At 38.1% G+C, this 22,496-nt stretch overlaps 1 protein-coding gene across 1 annotated transcript in view; it reads right to left on the minus strand.

Annotated features, from left to right (window-relative positions):
- Positions 1 to 10,061: 10,061 nt before the first annotated feature.
- CNIH3 (cornichon family AMPA receptor auxiliary protein 3) overlaps positions 10,062 to 22,496 on the minus strand; it is a 53,006-nt gene continuing 40,571 nt past the window's right edge. Inside the window, exons 5-6 of the mRNA XM_027641599.1 lie at positions 20,999 to 21,142; positions 10,062 to 19,080 (exon numbers count right to left, since the gene is read on the minus strand). Coding sequence (XP_027497400.1) covers positions 19,053 to 19,080; positions 20,999 to 21,142 — 172 coding nt within the window. The 3' untranslated portion in view covers positions 10,062 to 19,052. The remainder of the gene's footprint in view (positions 19,081 to 20,998; positions 21,143 to 22,496) is intronic.

Genomic DNA, 22,496 nt, shown 5'->3' on the forward strand with positions numbered 1-22,496 from the left:
CCCCAGATTTAACTACTAGCTTGTATTTTTTTTCATGGAAGAAAGCATAACAGAGTAGTTTGGGCTTAGAAGTTTTGATGGATTAAAAGGTAGAAAGAAGCCAAATGAAGAGCAACTTTGGGCCTTATCTTTACTGTCACGTAATGTGGAATTTATAAGCAAATTTAATTAAATAACAGATACAGAATGATCAGACTTCAGTCATGACAGCAACAAGCTCCTGCAGTGCTTATAATTATCATTTATTCTGTGCCATGAGACAGGTCTCATTAGAAATTGAAATGAGCAAGCTCCAGTTCAGAATTGTACTCGTCACGATTATTTCACTCCTGTGCTCTGAATAATTGCAAGCTTCCCAGTCTCCACATTTGGAATTGTGTTTTCTTGGAACTCAGATGAACAGTAAGAAACATATATGTACAGACAGGACAAATGTATCATTTTAAATTCTCCTTGATACTCATCTGTCCTTCTCCCTTGCTAGGTGGATTTTTGCCTCTATTCCATTAATTAATTTTGCCTTATTACCTGTCTGCTTCTCTTGACATCTTTTTTCTTCCCTCCTGATTCCAGAGCACAGATGCTCAATTTATAACTTTATCACCAAGTCCTTCTAGTTCAGTGAGACAATATGAAGACCAAATATTTATGAGTTATGCTCAGATATTGTGGTAACACATAAGTACAGCAGCAGCTCTTGGAAGCAGCAACTGCTGACCCTTGCCAGGCAACTCTAAATTCCACTTAGGCAATTTTACATGCCAAGAAATAAGTCACAGTCTGTTGCACATGTTAGTTTGTGCACAGATTTTGCCATTCACACAAGCGTTCTATCTAGTCCCTCTTTATGCAACAGTTAACTCTCTCTATACATCACATTTACAGAAATTGTACAGTTGCATTTAGACATACAGTTAATATAGGCCATAAACTAAAATTATATTTCTTATGTGGCATTTCCTAATTAATAAAAAAACCCCTGACAAACTCTGATGTTTTGTTAAACATGTTTCCCTCTGTTTGATTTACACTGTAATAAAGCTGTCAATGTTAGTGCAGCACTTAAAAGGTCTTCTGATCCTTCCTCCTCCTGGAAGCCTCAGTCTGGAATATGAAGCACAGCACCTGCATTAGTATTCACTCTGTGCACGGCAACATTGACCTTGTACCTCAAGTGGTTTTAATATTTTAGAGACATGAGGATTAAACTCCATGGGAACATAGAATGTAACAGTGGCAGGGCAATAGGTGATGAATTAAAAGAGGTAAAGAAAAAGTCATATCCTGTGTGATCACACATCTTCATTAAAATGATTTTACTGTAAAACCAGTTAATTATGCAATAAGTAATTAGGCAAGCAGTGTCATTATTCTTTAAAACTTTCAGAGAATGTTTAATTAGTAGATAGTTGATAGAGACATAGTGATAGTGATATCTTAGGGGATAGCTGATGACTTTTTTTAGTTCCTCCATCACCTGCTGTCTAATCCACAGTGTGTCAAATGTCATCACTTCATGGGATGAAGGACTTGGATCATGAGTACCCATAGTCCTCAAGCAGACAGTAAATATCTATTCAGTAAGATGGAATTCTTAAAGTAGCTGTGCAGACCTATTTTCAAGTTCAGACTGTTTATCCTTCATCTCTGTCTTCTTGAATCTTCAGCTTGAAACAGGGGTAAGAGCTGAGGCAATGCAGATGCTGGAGTAAGGTACAGGGATACAGCCATTTGCTGGGCAAATTCCTCCTATGTGGCAGAGTCCAGCACTACTCCTGTGTGTCACATCTTTGTTTTAACACTAATAGAAGTTGGAAGCCTCCTAGATTCTATGAAATCATGCATGGTGCGTGAGCAAAATGTTGTTTATGTTACAGGATGTTGTTTTATGTGCCATAAAAATAATAAAGTGGCTGCAGTATAGAGAAATGGGTATATTACTCATGAAATACAGTCTTTCAGAGTGATGGATGATTCAGATGCTTCAGAGTAGGGACTGAATTGTCCCTTCAAACTGAATTCTTGCACCTTTAGCTTTCCTGCTTTTCTCTTGGATAGAGTTTCTTTTCCTCTTAGTAGTTGGTTACAGTGCTGTGTTTTGGGTCCAGTATGAGAACAGTGTCAACAACACACTGATATTTTGGTTGTTGCTGAGTAGTGCTTACTCTAAACCAAGGACTTTTCAGCTTCCCATGGTCTGCCAGCGAGGAACTGCACAAGAAGCCGTGAGGGAGCACAGCCAGGACAGCTGTCCTGAGCTGTCCAAAGGGATATTTTTGTTATCTCCCTTTTTGTTACTTTTATTACTACTATTATTATTACTAGTAGAAATAATAGTAATATATTTTATTTTATTTAAATTATTAAACTCTTCTTGTCTCAACCCACAGATTTTACCTTTTTTCACTGGGGAGGGAAAGGGAGTGAGTGAGCAGCTGCATGGCCCTTAAGTTATCTGCTTGGGTTAAAAACTACATCAGCTTATTTGCATTTGTAGCATTTTTTTTATATTTTAGCAATTTTGCAGTTTTACCATTTTGTGGGGTTTTTTTCTAGTTTTAGCATTTGTGTGTTTCTTAAGGTTTTTTGCTTATTTGGTGGATTTTTTGTGCCTGTTATGTTTTATGTGATGTAGCAGAGTTCCTTCATGTTATACTATTTTCTGCATTTTTTGCATGCATGCGGGTTTTTTGGTTTTATAATAGGGTTTTGGGGTTTGTGTTTTGCATGCTTGGAGCAGCTTGGTGTGTTTTGGTGTTTTAAGCAATTTCTGATATTTTAGTGTGGTTTAGCATGTTTTATCAGAGCATCTACAGTTTTTTTTTTGTTTGGGTGTTTTTTGTGTATATGTGCTTTTTACTTTTTTTCACATTTTTTAGTGGTTTTAGCAGTAGAACATATTCTTTTTGCCTTTTTCCAAGCTTCTTAGCAGCAATAAAAACAGCAGGGAAGTGAATCTGTCTGCAGGCTATATCAGGCTAACCATCAATTAACTCATATGTGAAGATAAGCCAGCATATTTTTCTCAAGATACTACCAAAGCAACAGAGAAAAGTAGAGAAAACATTTTCAAGAACAGCCTATTTTTAAAATTTATAAATGGAAATTAACATTTTTTTCTTATTTTTCACCTCCTGGCTCTAGGGAGTATTTATAAATCTTTCCCACTTGGAAATGAGGAAGTCACATTAGGGCCTAGGCAGAATATTCTCAAATTACAAATAACCCAGTGAACAGTTTGGTCTCATTCTGAAACTAAAATTGTTTTCTGAGAACAAAGATATAAAATTGAATTCTTTGGTATCTATCACAGCTTGAGCTCAGACAGTAAATTTAATGTATAAAATTAACAGCAATTCTAGCCTTATCATAGTGTCAGAGCACAAGTTGTAGTAAAAGTTTAGAGATGTTGCTTTTAATATGTTTTCTGGTATGGAGATAGGAAGGGACTTGCTATTCCTACAATAAATGAAGTGCTTTTACAACCAAATACAAACCAAGTCAACTCTAAATCAACTATGTTCTTTACATCAGTATTTTAAAGACCCTTGGAATTTCTGGCTTTTTCACATCACTGGTGTGAATGACCCAGTCCCACCATGGGAACCACAGTTCAAAATTTGGAGAACAGAACCATAACATCTCCTTAAGGACTTCCCAAGATTTCAGCCAAACTTCCTCATGGCATAATAAATACCTAGCGTGTCATGGGGGTTTTGGTTTTAACTGCCTTTTTTTTTTTTTTTAAGCTAGGAGTATAATGGAATTGCTATATCACTGTGCAAGCCCAATGTGTCTAATAAGCTAAATACTCTAAATGAAAATGAATGCATTTTTGCTCCACTATTAGAAATTGTTTCTGTAAGTCAGATCTCAACTTGCTGGGCTGCTGAGAGCAAAAATTGCACTTTGGTAATTGAAATGAGTTATCATGTGTCAGGTACCAATATTAGTCACATGAGTTTTCGTTCTCGAACAGATTCTCTAGGGAATTAACTTCACCAACCTGAGATACAGAATTACAGGAGCACTATTTCAGAGAGTGCCTCAACAATTATTTCCCCCTTCACTTGATTAATGTGAATAAAACTAGGTAATTCTGATAACAGTCAGCCAGCTAGTGTAATCACTGGAGCTATCAAGCAGTCAGACCTGGAAAACTTCTATGCCATGTGTCACAACCCACAGGTCTATGAACAGCTCAGTGTACTAACAAAATGCATCAGGTTTCTTGCAAACAGGATCTGAACTGACAAACTTGTTGGGCTGTTAGGAAAATAAGGACTTACAATTTCTTAAGCACAGTGCCATTCATTTAACAGTGCCATTTTTAAGGTTTCTGCTGCCCAGACAGTTTCCATAAGAAGAAATCTGATTTGTTAACCATTCAAAATCCTTTGATTTCAAGGGACACAGCATTTGTGAGCTGTGATATTGACAATATCCTCTCTGATATTTTCCATATGGAAATTTCCTTATTCATTACAAAATAGGATATTTCAACATTCACCCAATTTTGGAGAGAGGGGAAAATCAATGTTCTTAAAAATGAAGTGACACCTCATAGACAATAAGTCATTAGAATAATCAGAAATAAACCCAGGCTTTCCTGTCAAGTATTAAAAATATTAAAATATGCTGCCTCTCTTCATTAGAAAAGAATTTCTTTTGTAAGTGAAATGTGTCACATTCAATGTATTCGAATTCCTTTACAAGCTACTGATAAACCTTACAGTGCAGTGTCAAGACACAATATCTTGATCTCTATTATAAGGATGAAATAACAGCAGTGTAGAAATGTTAGGCCATCTGACCATGATTACATACTGAACCTGTGTCAGAGTACAATAGTTCATCTGCTCCTCAAGTTTGCAGCAATGACACGTAAAATCTACCTCAAAAATGGTAGATTCAGATCTGTTCAAATGACCACCTACCCATAAGACTGATTACTAAAACAAACCAGCCTCCTCAGATTGGAGGAGCAGAACTGGTTGTTTAGGAAGAACAGAGCTTTTGCTTTTTTCTGAGTTTTCCCTTCCAGACCCAGAAATAAGAGAATGATAAGATGATCCAAATTCTCTGACTCCAAAAAGATTCAGTCCAGATTTTAAGGCCAGGGCAGTTTCGGTTTTATCTGAATGCCTTTTCTCATTCCCTGAGACACCTTGAACACCAGAAAAACAACCAATTATTTTCCATGTAGGGTGTTTAATGACTCCAGTGGGAGTTCCAGCAGCTGAATCTGCTCCAGGAACTTAACTGCCATGGATTCAGATGTTTCTGTTTGTGGTTGCCCAGCCTGCATCAAGCCAGAAGTAGCAGAGGTAGCAGATGTGTGCAGGTCCCCAGACAATATGAGTTCAAATGTAAGCTAATTTTCTCCACTGATGTGGATTAGGAAACACACATACAAACCCACCTTGTCAGCAGACAGGTAGGAGCAGTATTTTCAAGAAGAGAAATGGTGCTAAGCATCTTGATAAGTGGCTTGGAGAATTACTGCTAAAAATTACTGGAAAAGCAACTCCAGTCATGGGTAGAGATCTCTGCTTGGGTAAACTGATGGGCCACTAAATACTCCAGTTTCTCTGCTATGAGTATGAGATGGATTCAGAACTTATACGTTTTTCGTACTGTCCTGCTTCCCTCTAAAGGTAATTTTCTTCATCCACTTTTGTGTTCCTTCTCTCCTCTCCATCTTACAAAGCCGCACCTCTTGGTTTGAGAAATTGGGATGAGTGACACTTCTGTTGGAGGGTGTATGTCTTTCAGGTGGCTTGTCAGAAATAATGCTTCAGCTGCAGAGCAAAGATGGTGCCCCATGGCCCTGCTTGGTCAACAGATTGTATGTCGCAAGGGCTAACACACAGCTTTATTTCAGTTTCAAAAGCAGCTGTTTTGGATTCCAAATCCAAATGAGGAATTGGTCCAACTGGACATCTCAGTTCAATCTGCCCAAATGGCTACGTGCCCAACTGGCATCACAGTTGGAGAGCTCAGAGAATACTTCTGTCATGACAGCTGTAATTTAAACATTAAAAAAAAAATAAATTCACAGTTGCATGTGAAGCAGAATGATGAATAACACAGAGAATACAAAAATGTTGTTCAAATCACCTGAACTAAAAAAACATTAAATTATGTTATCACAGAAAGGGAGAAAGTCTGAGATGAGGCTAGAAAAATAGGTGAGGAAACTCTTAGAATTCTGGTATTGCTGAGTAAAAAAAAGATTATCTGGTTCATCAAAGAATTTGATAACGAATACTGTAGAGATGGTACATCGGGAACTTCTGTCTTGCCAATCTCATAAACAAAGGGAATCAGGACTTTCAATAAAACTAGGATTATATTCCAAAGCAGCAAAATAATTTTTTGTCCCCAAACAACATCTAATAAAATTCTAGAGCCCATAGCAACATAAACCAAAAAAATCTAGTTAGAATAAAAGGGTTTGAATATTTGCAAATATTAAAAATGTAGTTTTAATTAATGTTTCAAGGATGTTCACTCCAGGCTGTGGAAGCCTGTACCTGTTCTAGCTATAAATTTAAGATAGATATAAATAGAAGGACAGATCGTACCACAACTGTTAATGCACTATTGGATGTTCCTCTAAGACTCTGGCCACTGTAGGAAGCAGGTTACTGGTCCAGGCAGTCGGAATGAACAATTACGTGTGAACATCCATGATACAAGCATCCCAGGCACTTCACAGGGTTTAGGATTAGCAAAGATTGGCATCTATCACAGGATGAGATCAGTCTACTTTGCCTGCAGTGAAGACTCGGAACATAACCCACCTCATCCACACTCTGCTGTCTGAGCCATGCATGGACATCTCATGTAAATACTCAAACTTTCAATTTTTTGTGAAAAGTTGTAGCTCCAGACATCACCTGGCAGAAATTGAGAAGACAGGAAGCTTTCCAGGAAGCAACAAGGAGAAAGAGCCAGAAGTTCAGCCACCATGACTGATCAAGGAAGTAAGATCGATCAGGAATCCAATCAGTAAGTGGAATCTTCAAGTGAAGAGGGATCACTAGTCACAGACAAATGAATCACAAAGACTGACACTATGAGAGTTTCCTGAACATTCTGGAGAAACTATAGAATCAAAAGGCAGGCTTTAAAAGAGTACATATCACTTTGAATATCATTTGGTCTCCTCTTTGACCCACTACTGATGAAGCAGTTTTCCTGACAAATTCAGCTCTGCACATACAGCCTGTTAATTCATCAGTGACTGAAACCGAAATATGCATAGTTGGGTAGAACTGATAAACATCTGTCTGTCCTGAGAGGATTAAACAACTTGTATATTTTTGCTGCACCTCCCCAGTGTTACTCTATCACTTTGATATATTGCTGAACAGAAACACTGGAGAAACAAAGCTAGAACTGGCAGAGTAGCCCATCACTTAACATAATACGAAAGCTGATCTCAGCCTGGTCCAGATACTTGCAGCTCCCCTTGGGAACTGCTCCAGCAGTCAGAATCAGTGAGGCAGGATGGAGTCCTCCCAAGAGCCCATCGCCCCCAGGCATTGGCAAGGTCATGGCAAAGCAGCTCTGCTCTGTTTTGGCTTTGTAGAGTGCCAGAAATCTTTTGTAGATCAGTTGCTTTGTCTTCATGAGAGACTTGAAACAAGGCAGCCATGTAGATATGCCCCAATCCAGGTGAAAAACTATATCCAGGATTTCTGCAAGTCATAAAGTTACTGGGCAAACTTTTAAAAGGACAAGTTATTTTTGTAGCCAACAATACTGGTGACTGCAAAGGTTGTGTTAACAGTAAACAAATTTCCAGGTCTTTGAGTTCTCAGTAGTTCTGACTCTAGCCTCTAGCAGAACGAGGCACAAAAACAAAATGACAAAATAAGAAATGACAAAAGTAATGTCCTCATTTGAGAACACACTATTTATCTCTGATAAAATCTGTACCATGTTCTGGGAACAAGATATGTGCTGGAGATAAAACTGTGTTTCATGGATGTCAGAACATGCTGCAGAGAGAAAACAGAGCTCTATAATCGAATGAAAAAAGCATCATCAATTCATAATTACTCCCAGTGCTCCAGCATAAGAGACTGTCTCTAGACACTGTCAATGGATTCATTATACTTACAGCAACAAGATCTATATCTATATCATCCATATCTATATCTATAGATATACACAAAAATTTTTAAAAGGATCTCTGTAGTCTGGCAGTTTTTATTGGGATTTCTCTAAAAAATATACTTGTAATATCTGGTACATAGTTTTTCATTTACATCAGAAACACAGGAACAGGACTTTCTAATCCGGTAATGTATCAGTGCTCAGCACTGGGCTGAGTGCTCATAGAGAAAAAAAAGTAGATACAGTCACAGCAAATTGCCTCTGAACTTTTTTGAAGCTTATAAAACTGCTATTACAATCCGAAGAAAGCTTGACAACGTTCATCAAAGATTCATCGCTTGTTGTTGTACACTTCAAATGATGAATGAGAGAAGTTACATTAAAATTCTGTTGCTGCCACTACCACTTCAGGAAGCTTTTGGAGGATAAATACTACTACTTAAAGGCAATGAGTCACATTTTCCAATACAACCTAACAATCTTATTTAATAATTAACTTAAAGGGACGTTGTCTGCTCTCATAAGGCAAAACCATGCTAGAAAATATAACAGATTCCTTCACAGATATTCAAAGCCAAAGCACTGGCTGCTGCTGGAAATATGGTAGTTCTCTGGATGACAGGTAGGACTGATCAGCTTTGGCTTTCTCCTGCAGACCTTGCTAACTGCATTTAGGTTTTTGAGGCCAAAGAGCCAAAGAATGAACACATTCAGGGAGTGTCTTCAATATCCCTTGAAAAAAGGCTCTCAAATGACCTGAGGTGGTGTGGCTTACAATGACCCCACAGCAGCTCCTCTGAACCTGCCAGCAGCGCTTGTCAAAAATGTATTTTAAAATAACATCTTAGAAAAGCCTATGTGGTCCAGAAATACAGCTTTCTTTTCTTGCTCAGTATAACCCCATAAGTAATATTACTGTTTGGACCTGCTGTAAGTGGCAGATACACAAAGATAACAGAAGAACACTTCCCTTTGTTTATTATATTAACAGGCAAGAATTTATTTAGCTTCTAGATGGCTTGTGTATGTATTTCAATCAGCATGTAGTTAAATAACAAAGTATTTAAAGGCCTATAAATGGATGACAAAAGGGATATAAAAAAACTTTAGATCCCTTTAGAGTTCATCTTATGCAATCTCTTAGACAATATATACATAAGTATAAGAAAAAAGTCTGCTTTAGGGTTGAACTTGAGGATCTAGAACCAAAATATCAGGTGGCCAAATTCAAGGGTGATATAAACTGTGGTGGAAGAAACAAGGGTTAAAACATGTGTCTGCTTTATAGAAGTTCGGCACTGTTTAATATACTGACTTCCCAGGTGGTTCTGCTTCCCTGGTGATTACAAACACCAGTCCCACAGTGGGGTTGACCTGTGAACACTCCTCAGAGGCTGCAGTGCAAATTCAAGGCCGTTGTCAAACGCCCCCCAGTGACCTGCATGACTCCACACCATGAAAGGTGACACCAGTGGCTGCAACTGGGACACGCTCCTGCCTGTGAACACGGCTCTGCTGTTCTGCAGCTAGGTTATATCTATAAAAATATATCATCCTTTGCCAAATTGAGGCAACTTCTGTGCTGTTGATCTGGCCTAATAACAAATTTGTGCTAATGCACATTTAAACACCAAACTCCTGTACAAATGTGGCTTTATTCATATACCAGGATGAAAAGGATTTCTGTCAAAACAGCTGATTTCCATTTGTACCTGGTTAAAACCAAAACAGGTTAATTTTATTCTCCAATAAATGTACACACAGATGAATAATTTGGATTAAAATCAGTGTCATTGTTTTAGTCTGAGCTTGCACTGGATTTGTTTTCAGTGCAACACCAAAAGGTGCCAGGATGCCACTGTATCATAAAAGAACAGGATAAAAGGGTAAAGCAAATAGGAATTAGGAGGGTGCAAAATACTGAAATGGGGAACTGTTTGGATCATTTTATTCTTTACATTTTAGTGCTTTTTGGCAGCATCAAATTACAGCATTACATGCATTCAGAGCTAAAGCACACTTCAGTTTGTCAGTAGGCCCTAAGGCACAGCAACAGACCAGGTCAGGTACCAATCTTGGTGACAGGAAAAAATACATTTTGACTAATTCCATTGAATTCTGTTGTTTCCTCCCATGATAAAAAGTATTAATTATTTAGGATTATAATACCATCTAGACATGTAATTCCCAATTTCAGCTACACAGTGCCAAGCATTACTCAGAGAAAGAAATGGCTCCATCTCACAAGAGCTCATAATCTAAACTGACAAGACAGACAAAATGAGGGAGAAGAAAGGGCCATCACCTCCAGTTAGGAGACTGTGAGCTGAGAGATTAAGTGCCTGCCCAAAGTGACAAAGGAAGGGTGTGTAATAGGCAAGATCTGAACTCTCATTTCTCAGTTCTGATAATTCAATGATGAGAACTTAATTTCTTAAAAAAGGATTATCTGGTTTTGCCTTATTTTTATATCCGTTTTGGTTAGTTGGTTAGAGCATGTACCCTGCAGTTAACAGAAGTGAGCAGACTGTACCCAAATAACACTCTAAAGTGTCTAAAGAATTCAGAAGTCTAAGGGTTCATCTGTTGGGAAAGTGAATCTAAAAGAGCAACAAAGGACCAAAGAATACATTAGCTATACTGCATCAACTTCCTCTGTGGGCACTTCCAGTGCAAACTACCTGTGAAACTGCAGACTTTGCTTTACAAGGTTGTAGTGTATTGAGAGCAAACACAAGGACCTGGTGAGGAATAGCTACCATGGGCCAAATTCTTACTGCTCTCTCCTGAGTACTGAACTCTTGCTATATCGGCAAGTCTTTCATGAGGTTTTTAGAATTCTAAGTAAATAAGTATTTGTGAAAATTACACTTACACTCCAATGTCATTTAGGAGATTTTGAAATTTTTATCAGTGTAGAGAAGTTAATAATCTGAAACACAGTTTCCAATTCTGTAGATGTTCTATGGTCATTCAAGAACAGAATCTGAGACCTTGAGTGAACACAGCAATGGTCTATGTGGTTTCAGCTGCCATCTCTAGATGTTTCAGAACAAAGTGGAAAATACTTTGTACCAGATAAGCAGGTGATAGGGTAAATAATCTGCTGAACTCAAACCACTGGCAATTGGATGGCTCCTGAAAGCTGTAGGTTTCTAAATCTTCTGTAGTTTTATTCTTTAAAATGTAGCTATGGAAGTGTTTGTTATCTGCATAAGGGAATAGGTTCAAATGGAACAATACTGAATATTGGGTGTCCTGATACTTGTATCAGTTGTGGCAATGTGTTCATTGATTAAAATCTTTATCTTTCTTTTCATATTTTGCATCTGTGCCTCACATTTTCTTTCAGTGTTCTCATTGTTTTTATGTTATAAGAAAGGATACATAAGAGTCCTCCTCCCTGAGTTATTTTATACAACTTTATAATTCATTTATATAGCTCTTTATGACTGGGCAACTACTGAGCACTGGAAGATCAGGAATACTGAAAATTAGACCTGTGGAGAAACACATTTCAAAGACATGGATTTAGTATGCTTTGATATGTACTAAAATGCACTAAACAAAAGGGAGCTTGACCAATGCTTCCAAAACCAATGTAGCAATGCTGGTCATTATGCATAGAAAACAACTCTTCCTTTCAGACAAAATAAAAAACCAAACCAAACTGAAAAAACCACTCCAAAATAGTGGAAGATGAAGCTCAAGAACAGGTCAGTGAAAACTACTCTTGCTTGATGGTATTTTTCAACCTGGAGACCAGTACGTGCCTGTAAGGGCAAGGTAGGTCAACATCACTGGCTGCAAATGGCTGAGAACAGTTTTGCACTGTGATGTTCTTCCCTTCTAAAAGGTCAAGGGATTCAAAGTGACAAAGTGGATGTCATCTGCTCTGCAGGAAAGGTGGCTACATGTGAGATGTTTCTGGGCACCTGGGAAGATATAACCGAGTGTGCATCTCCTCATATTCTTGCTGAACTATTGGTGTTGGCAACGGCAGCATTCAGGTGGACTTTGACAGTCCAGAGACCCACAATAAATGACATCAAACCAAGAAATTTTCTTTGAATAAGAAGGTTGTCTAGAAATTTGCTAAATAACCTGCCATTTTTGCTGTATTTCGTATTTGCATTTTATTTGGATTTTTTGTAATACAATTAAAGTTTCTATATACTGAGAGTCATGTAAGGTCTGTAAATATGTTAAATATGTTTTAGAAAGGAATATGGATTCTTATTCCAAAAGAAGCAAATGTATGTATTGCTAATGCTACCATTAACACCAGAATTTGCACCTCCAGTAACTGCAAACTGTCAATAACTGTCAGAAACAGTAATTATTTGAAATGTTTAGAAATAACTATCCTCAAACTCTGCATTCCTGTTACCTGCAGTAGCCTGATTATCTTTGGTCTTGTATATTATATTGCTTTTTACAACAAGCAAAATACTGTATTACCAAAAAAAAAAATGTATTACATAGAGAACACAGAAATACAGAAAGAAATCCTGCTTTGCTTGTACTATTTGACTTGTGCTATGTATTACTTATATTATTTGATTGTTACTTTATATTACTATGCACAGGTGCGAGCTATTCCATAAGACTGGATTACTTCTGTGTTACTTAAGACATTTGCATAAATCTTGGGGTGGCCTGTAGGAGCTACGCTGTCCAGTCAGTGTTTCAGTGGTGGTAAATCTGTTTAAAAAGACTGAAACTGTCAGAACAGTGGGACAGGCAGATTTCTTCAGATCTGTCAAGAGACCACTGATATTAGGAAAAATTCATGGAAGAAAAGGAGGAACATCTCATCAAAATTTAGACTAAGTAAGATATTTTAGCTTTTTAATGCTTCCTTTCACTTCCATAACATATTACCCAAATATAGGATGCCATTCTTAGGAAAAAAATAATTAAAATGCACTTTGTGTTCCTCAGTTTTACTGAGAGTTTGACTACAAAGAAAGTCACAGAATCAGGCCACAGAAGTATATTTTCTCTTACATGAGAAGTTGGCCACCAATTAGAGGCAATAAAATAACTACTTTAAGTGTGTAAGCACCTAAAAATATTTCTAAAACTGTGGTTTGTTAAATTGCATCATAATATCATCTGCAGCAAACAGTTTCATTCTTCAGTTGAGGTGTACCTTTGAAACACATCATCAGAATTTTGTTACAGCATGTTCACAGGTTATCTGGGAGAAAAGAAGGGGAATATTGTATTTCAGAGGAGAATTTTCCCTCCTTCCCACTTACAACTGCATTACTGAGTAGAACAAAAATAAATCAGAGCAATGTGTTCATGAGCAATAAATGATCAAAAAATTCACCAGAGCAGGAATATGGACTGAGATCAGCAATGTAAAATTCAGTGCAGCAAGGATGGCACTCTAATATTTGTTGCTTCCCAAATAATAAAAAAACCACCTCTCGCTTTGACTTTTTCATCTCCTGTTCTATTTGTAGCATCCCAAGCTTTATCTAACATCCAATAACATTTTTGATTAACTAAACTTATTGTGGTTGGGGTTTTTCCTTTTTTTAATTTCAACTGACCTCTGGGTAGAAGTTGCACAATGGTAAGTGGGGCTCACATTAAAAGAAGAGGTATGATTTCCATAAACTTCCATGAAGCCAGATTTTTACCAAGTTGATATAACTTCCTGTGACAGTTTGGCATGAGCATTGAAATGTTACCCTTATCCCTCAAAAATGGAGGTTCCTCTTCCATTAACATAATTCAGTTAAATGGATGTGATAACCAGATTTAAAGGATGGGATTTCTACTAGCAAAACTCTAGAGAGTTTCCAGTGTGACCTTGTTTCCCATGTAGCTCTAGAGTAATGGACATTATAGATGAAGTGTATCAGAAACAAAAGAAAATGCTCAGTACATTCAAGGATTTTGGATCATGCCCTGTACATTTGTTTTTTTTAGCAAAAATATCTGTGTGGAGATGGAATGGAGAAAGGAAAAGCAACAGATTGCTAATACCCCTATTAATGATGTATGAGTAATCATGACCCAGCAGCAGTGCCAGATCATAACAACCCCAGAACAGTTTCTGTAAGAAGGTGTAGGTTACAGAACTTTCTCTTCCACTTTCACTGGCTTAGTGCAAAAGGAAGAGTATGGCTCAAGGAAGCAGATGGAAAAACATTTCTGACAGCTTAAGTATAGCTAATTATTTGTAGGCGAAGCATTCTGCTATCAGCACTGATTTGCTGTATTTGAAACTGAAACAGTCATAGCAGCAACAATTTTATTCAGCATCACTGCAATTACCTGACTAAAAATAGGACAGGCAGAACCTCAGAGCAACACCTTGCCAACAGGGCTGCCTTTTCATCCCTTCCATGAACAGGCAGCTACAGGCCAGCACAATGTGTTAGCTACCCCTTGGGTAAGCAGCTCATTCAGGTCTTATCCTCTTCCACTTTTTCATGTTCTACCTTTTTCCTTTAAGCAGATCCCACAGTTACGGGGGAAAAAAAAAAGAGTACTACATATATGGAAAGATTTCACAAGCTAGGTTCACCTTTCTCACTTCACAGATGGTACAAATGAGGAAAATAAATACTTACTTAAGCATGTGCTCACTGCACACTTGCTTGAAGGAGCAAAGGGAGATGACATGTTTTCTTATGCCTTTTCTGGGATCTATCTGTATCACCAGAGCATGTAAGAGAAGAGAAGAGGACTGCTGTGCCTAAGTAATGACATTAACCCATTCAAGAAAAGAGACAGGAAGGAAGCAGGCTTGGGGAGAAAATCTGTAGCCTTCACCAACCAAAAGATGGAACTGGAGACAAAAAGGGGTAGCATGCATTATTCTCCCTAAGAAGTGTGGCAAGGAGAAGAGACTTCCTTGTGACCAAAGATCACTTCATTTTTTTCTGTTCTTCAGCAACAACTATGCAGTTTACTTCCCTTGCTTTGGTTAAAGTAGAATCATAGAATATCCTGAGTTGGAAGGAACTCACAAGGATTATCGAAGTCCAGCTCCTGGCCCTGCACAGGACAGCCCCAACAATCACACTGTGCGCCTGATAGTGTTGTCCAAGTGCTTCTTGAGCTCTGTCAGGCTTGGTGCTGTGACCACTTCCCTGGGGAGCCTGTTCTACTGCCCAACCATCCTCTGGTTGAAGCAGACTTAGCTTGTAATCAGTCACATACATGGTGAGGGACTAAGAGAGCAACAGTTGTCTTTCATCCTTCATTCTTCCTTCCTCTATTTGTGCTTCTTTTATCCTTCATTCTTCTTTCCTCTATTTGTGCTTCTTCTCTTATAACATGGCTGACAAGTCTAACAGAGAAAATGACAAATCCGATCTTAAGAACATTCACTGTATATGAGTTCCTAGCAAGATACTGCAACCCCTGGGTAACAACACAGAGCAAGGAACATGCTGAGGGCTATATCTTACCCTGCTGTCTGTGAGGTCCAGAGCACTAGCAGCTTCTACATACTGGCAGACACCTTTGAAGGTCTTGACTTGCATTGAAACTTCCTTCAATTAATGCTTTGGCCAGTTTCATAAATTATTTCTGCTCAGGAGAAGTTTCACTAAATACAATGAAAGGGAAAATATCCTAATATTAAACAATTTTTCCATCGACTTTAAACTAAGATTTATCTTGAAGAGAAACAAAATGCTGTTGAGAGCAGTGTGATTACTTTTTTTAATAAGGATTATTAGAAAGAACTGAGAACGTTAGCTTTCATTGTCCATTCATAGTGAGGATTAGTCGAAGTAAGATATTCTCCAGAATACTCTGACCAGCTGTGATCATCCACTCTTAAGAAAGATTAATTTGACTGGAAAGACAACAGAGAAATCCTTTAAAGAAGATATGGGGAATGGAGAGCTTTTCTACAGGAGGACTTGAGACAGCTCACTCTTACAGAATGGAGGCTGAAAAGGACTCCTTTCTCTGTATATTGAAGTCTTAAGCAGCATGAGAGAAAGTGTATTTAGGCTAATGTTGGCTCCAAAGCAAGTGGAATAAATTATCTGAGAATAAATTTACTCTGGAAATAAAGAAAAACTTTCTAGTACCAGAGCAGTGAGATCCTGGAAACACTTGCTTAAAGTAGTAGTAGGATCATACTAAGTGTTCTGCTTCCAAGTGGAGTTTGATAAGTATATTGATGAAGTTGCCTGAAATAGAGAACCTGTTTGAAATGACCTAGCAAGTCCATTCAAGCATTAGGTCCTTGAAGTCACCTGAAGGTTCATTCAGAAAATGCACATATGCAAAAGCTTCCTGTGCAAAGTCAAGAATTACAGGACAATGCCAGTTACAAAAACTCACAGAGCTTCTATCCAGCCCTGTAGGCAAACAACTGACCTGCTAGTAGTCCAGCTCATGCCTAAATCTCAAGATTTGAAAACTGTGTGTTTTCAGGCAAGATGTGATCAATCTTTCACCCATCCAAACACACAAAAAAATTCCAAGCCTTTTAATGAAACTGACTTTAAAGCACGTATCTGAAATATAGGAAACCTGAATTAATTTCTTTCCATCTCCTATACATCCTAGAAGATGCATGGAAGGATTCAGTCACCTACTCAGAGTTGAGAGTTTTATGAGGTAGCAAGATATCTAGAAGTTATTCACTGTAATTTGTTCTTGTGAATCTAGTTCCTATAATTCTGCAGAACTAGATGCATTAGTTAGGTTGTAGAGAAGAAATTCAGTTACAATCATCAATTTTTTATGAGTTGTGCATTAATTATACCACAGCAGCAGAGCTTTATGAGTTAGCTACGTAATGATCCAGTGAAGTTTCTTAGCTCAAGCTCACTGCAAGCAAACACATCTGTGTTGCTTGCAGGGTCAGTGTGATTTCAAGAGCAGTTTAGTCACCTCTGTAGTGTGTGCAATCCAAACTTATGAACTATAAGAGCCCAAATTAGCTTTCCAAGTAATCTGATTTGTCAGCGTTGTTGTATGCTTACAGAACTGGGAACATACTTGTATGAAGCTAAACTACATCGAGAAAGACCTACTGGCTATGTCTGTACTTGTGAACTAAAGAATGTCAGCCCTTGGGACAACTTCATCATCTAAATACTGCTAGAATGAATCCGGTATACTGTTTGCTCAGACCAGCTAGCACTCTTCCAAGCAACGTCCAGGTGTGATTCCAGAGTTGGCGTGGCCCAGGAGCAGACAGTTTGCATGCAGGTACTGTGCTCTGCAGGCTAACAGGATTTAATTTTGTTAACGTAGCCAGATTAAAGCAGGAAGAGTCTTGGCACTGCATACACACAGTAACTCCAGCTCAGTCTGGAACCTGCCAGACATGGGATGACTCACACAGCCATGGCTTCTGCACCATGCTCTGAAACAGGGTATGTTAGCACAGAGGCAGTGCTGAACGTGAGACTCCGTCTCTCCTGCTGAAGTCCTGTACCCAGATGAAAAAGATCTCAGAGTCTGGATACAGGAACAGTTTACTGGCTCTCAGTAGCCAGACAAAATTTGGCTGGGTCAACAGTGAGCTAGTGCTAATGAGATCAGCTGTAAACAAGCTGGGGTACAGATGGGCCTCTCTGCACTGTTCTCTGCCACATCTCTGTTAGCAACACACCCAACTGTTAGCTCATTCCCAATGTAAGATCCAAGCACTGTCTGTGCATGCACTGGTGTTAGTCTTGAACTTACAGGCTTGCCTACTACCCAGAGCACCAGTGACTTTGAGGGAATGAGCCCAGGTTCACTAGGTTCAGTGCTGAAATACATTTAGCAGCAGTTCTGGACACTCAATGCCTTTGATCTTGATGGATTAACCTAAAATGTAAATAGATTGTATTTATGTAGATGTGTATTTGTATATATATATTTATATATATAAAGACATACAGCCCATATATGTGAATTTAAATCAGACTTGTATGATAAAATTTAAAAACTTTTAAATTATAAAAACATGAACAACTTTCAATATGAATGTCATAAAAGACAAAAACATTTTGTGTATTTGTTCTGGCTTAAATTTTACAGCAGAAATAAGCTGCAAAACAGAATTACAGGCTATGATTAGCTGGTCCAGCATTTGTTATCCAGCATTGTGATGAATATAATACCTATGTTACAACCCTCCTTAATATATGCAACTTTTACCTTGGATTTTTTTTTCCAGTCAGAGGAACACTATTCTGATAAGTGCTTGGCATGATTAGGTCAAACCCAATGTATTTATACATATCACTGTATGTTACTGGCGTATCACAAATGAAGTACAGAAACATACTGGGTGTTCACCTGCAGGAATAGCATATAATCAGAAAACAGAATATTGCAACTGCAAATTCTTTTGTCATCATCATTTTGGTGGAAAAAAAACCTAAACAAAACCACTGAAACAGTTCTATGAGATTTGACATCCCTGTTTGTTTAGTATCATGTGAATATCCCTTCAGGACAGTCATATATCTTATCTGAAGTCCACTCAGTGCTCATTTTCAGAATGTGTTGTATAGGTCTTCTTTCTGTGTAAGATTATCTTGTCCTCTGCTTCCTCAGTCCAGAAGAGTCCTTAAGAAAAGAAACTTTGCTCCCTGGAAGACAGTAGGGACTACAGTTTATAATGAATCCACTCAAGCAAGCAGCATTATCCCTGGACAGGTGAATAGCTGTGTAACTTGGCCCTTGTTGCATTTTTTTGTTTGCTTGGATTTTTAAAGTCATTTACTGCAATACACTGAGAAACAGGAGACAAAAACAATTAACTCAGCCATTCTCCCATGGTCATCTGCTTCTTCTTGCTGGGTCTCTCTTTCATGTACTTTATTAACTGCTTGGGTTCAAATTTTTCCTCGTTGCTTTTTTAATCATGCATCACTTGGTTCACTTGTCCTTGCACTTCCAGTCTTTGTTGTTTTCAGTCTTTAACGATGATCTTTCAGTTAAGAGCTCACCAGAGTGTAGATCATGCTGAATGTAAAAGAAAGACACACTATGAAAGCATCCTTTTGAAGCATACAGAGTACTTTGATTTTTACAACCCTTTGCTGTCTGTTCCTCAGGTCTGACTGTAATGGCCTGTGCCTTCCTTTGCATTCTTTCTATCTTTCTAAAGCATCTTAATTATGGTGCATTCAAGATGGGTATCAAAAGGCACTCAAGAAATAACAAATTCATTATCGACATTCTACTGCACCACAAGCTGTGTTTGAGCTTTTTAAAGCTCAGTCTGATGCCTCAATTTGAACAGCGAAGAAACAAAACCATTTTGCTTTAGCACGTTTGATCTTTAAAACTTCAGCAACTCTCAGCAGGGCAGGCAAGGTTTTCTACGAAACTGCATTGTTTTGATTCTTTTGGAAACAAACTCTGTGCAGTAGAAGAAACATAAAATGCACCAGCTGGAGTGAGTCCATACATATTAAATACAACTCTGAGAGCAAAGAAAACACAGTATATTGCCACAGCTCCATTTTACTGCAACTCTAGTTCTGCCAATACCCAGGAAAGCACTGTAAAACTGTATGTAATTTATACCACTTTATTTAGCACCAGGCAGTGGATTTTGGATTATGACCACATTTTAGAGTGAAGGAAGCAGGACTCACAGGAAGCTGCACAACACTGAAGTCCCAGCAGAAATGCTAGACCACACTACACAGCTGACTTTGATCCCCAACCCAAAAACATGGAGTTAAAAATGCTTTTCTCTCCAGCCATTCCTTGTCATCTCTCCTTACACTACCAACAGAGCTCCTCTAGCATAACTGCCATGCTTTTCACTCTCAGCCCCATGAAGAGGACAGGCAAAGGTGCTCAGCCTAAACCCAAAAAGCTACTGGATGCTAAGGTACTACTCAGATTGTCATGACACATCCATCTTCATGTGAGTTAGGCCCCTGCCAGCTTCTTGCTCTCATATGCAGACACAGGCAAATACACACTGATGGGTGAAAACTTTGTTCTCAATACTATTTAAAAGGCATATCGAGAAACAACAACCTGCAGCAACGACAAGATATGGGGAGCAGATAAAAGACCACTAGTCAGGAGAAATAACACTTTTCTTCCACCAGCACACAAACCTGCCTTGCAGAGGGATGACTACATGCAAGACTGGCAGAGGCAACTCTATGCAAATACATTTCAGAAGGAATAGAAGAAAGGCATCATAGAACATCACCTCCATTTAAAGTGTCCTAAAGTTTGTTGTCAAGTAGTTTTTATGGTGTGATTACGGGGGTGACTAAAAGCACAGGGATTATGCCAAGGCCTTACCTTAAATATGATCCTCACATATTTTTGCCCTGGGCATTTGTGACTGTACACTGATATCTGACAGCTGAAAGGAGCAGGAGGGACAACACACAACTAGGGTGCATATCTTCATGACTGTACTTCAGTTCGGGTTCTGGACCATGCACAGGCTAACCTTGTCATGAAAGGGAGCCTGTAGGAATGACTACAGGCATGGTACATCCCAAGTTCCCAGCCAGCATCTATGTATCCATTGATTTACCATCTTGAGTATCACTACACCAGCAGGTGTAGTATTTTTCTCATGATTCTCTTGAATCATAAGGACATTATAATTTTATTTGACATAATACCATTAATATAAAATTTCCTATTTCATCCATGCTAAGACACTATACAGAGGAGCAAAAGTTATTTCCTTGGGTTGGCCCTGGGACCTGGCTCAGATAAACACTTAATATTCTGTACTGAGGTGTCAGCAGTAAGTGGTTGTGCTTCCCTGAATGAACATCAGAAGCAAGTTTTATGAGATTAAGGAAACTGGCCAACTGGTTCCAGTTATTTCTAAATACAGTTTCACAAGTGAAATGAAAAGCAGCTATTATTTTCTTTGTGAAACGACCAGACTTACCAGTAGAGATAGTAGAAGAAGGAAAGGAGATAGAAAGCCAGCTTACACCAGGCCTCTTTTTGGCAGTAACTCAAGGTATCTGCATTCATGACTGCAGGTGGATCATAGGCTAGCTCTGAACTATCTGCTGGGCAACGAAAATACCTGAAAGAGCAGGAGAAGACATCTGGAATGACTCTATAATATGCTGTATTAAATATGTGCAGATATTCACCCTTCTGATCACCAGTTCAGAAGACTACCATCTTCCATGATATAGGAGGAATTTCCCTTTTTTTTTTCCAACTCTCTATTTCCAGACATTATTAAAATCAGGATGGCAGTCTAAGTACTCCTTTCTTATAGAACCAAGCACTTAATGAATGTGGACTTTTGGTGTTCTATTAATTCTTTAGATTGAAACATTCCCACTTCCTATATAGTTAGTTCTGGTTTACTAATAACTCACATATTGTGAGTGATAATATATGGTGGCTTGTGATCACAGCATACAGGAAGGATTACTGGGCTTTAACTGCAGCTACACAACTTTTTTCAGATATGATGAAAGGTGACAGTCTCAACCAGATGATAGCTAAGTTCCTCCAAATCTGAAAAGGAAAGAGAAAACAATATGGAGTAATGTAAGAGCCAGCTGACTAAGGTTTTCTACATGTGGCACTGCTCAAAAATTTATCACCCAAATAATTTTATTTGGAAAATATTTTTCTTCTTACCTAAGAGAAATTTCTAATTATTCTCAGCAACGACTGAATGTTTGAGAAAATCATGACAAAACAACATTGCTGGCAAAAGAGCCTTTGTCTCAGTTACTTTGCAGTAAAAACCAAAAGCAAACAAAAAAAATAGTCCTTAACAAAATTAATGAACTGCTTTAAGATCAGCATGAATCAGATAAAATATTGTTATTTCTATTGCTTTGACATGCTAAACACTGAGGACTGCTGACTGCTTATAGATAGACAAACAGATAGATAGATATAAAACCCCCAAACAAGTGACCAGCAGCAAACTTTGAAAGCAGGTGTTCTAAAAATAACTTTGCCTTCCTCCCTTACACTGTTAGTCACACCCACTTACAGTCTCTAATAAGATTGCAAATTCTTTTATGGAGACCACAGGTGAAACCTTTCTTAATTATCTTCACTGGGATGAAGATATTACACGGTGTCTTCCCATGGTTTTGTGTAGAACTTTACACAATGAACCCAAACCTGTCTGTGGTTAAAGCAGCAGAAATTATGGCGTACTTATAGCAAAGCATACGGAGAATCACAGAAAAAATAGAGAATAAAAAATTCTCTCCAAAGATTTATATAATTATTTAGAGTCTGACCATTTTCCTTTTGGACATATCTGTTTCTAGAAACTTTTAAAATTACTATTATTGTCACATTTTGGTTGTTAACCCTTAGTAAAACAGCACCATGAAACATTGTTATTCTTATTGCAGCCAAACAATAGAGAGAAAAGCACTTGAAGCTTCATTTCATTTAGC

This window comes from Corapipo altera, unplaced genomic scaffold, assembly GCF_003945725.1.
Source record: "Corapipo altera isolate COAL_440 unplaced genomic scaffold, ASM394572v1 48b, whole genome shotgun sequence".
NCBI classification, from domain to species: domain Eukaryota; kingdom Metazoa; phylum Chordata; class Aves; order Passeriformes; family Pipridae; genus Corapipo; species Corapipo altera.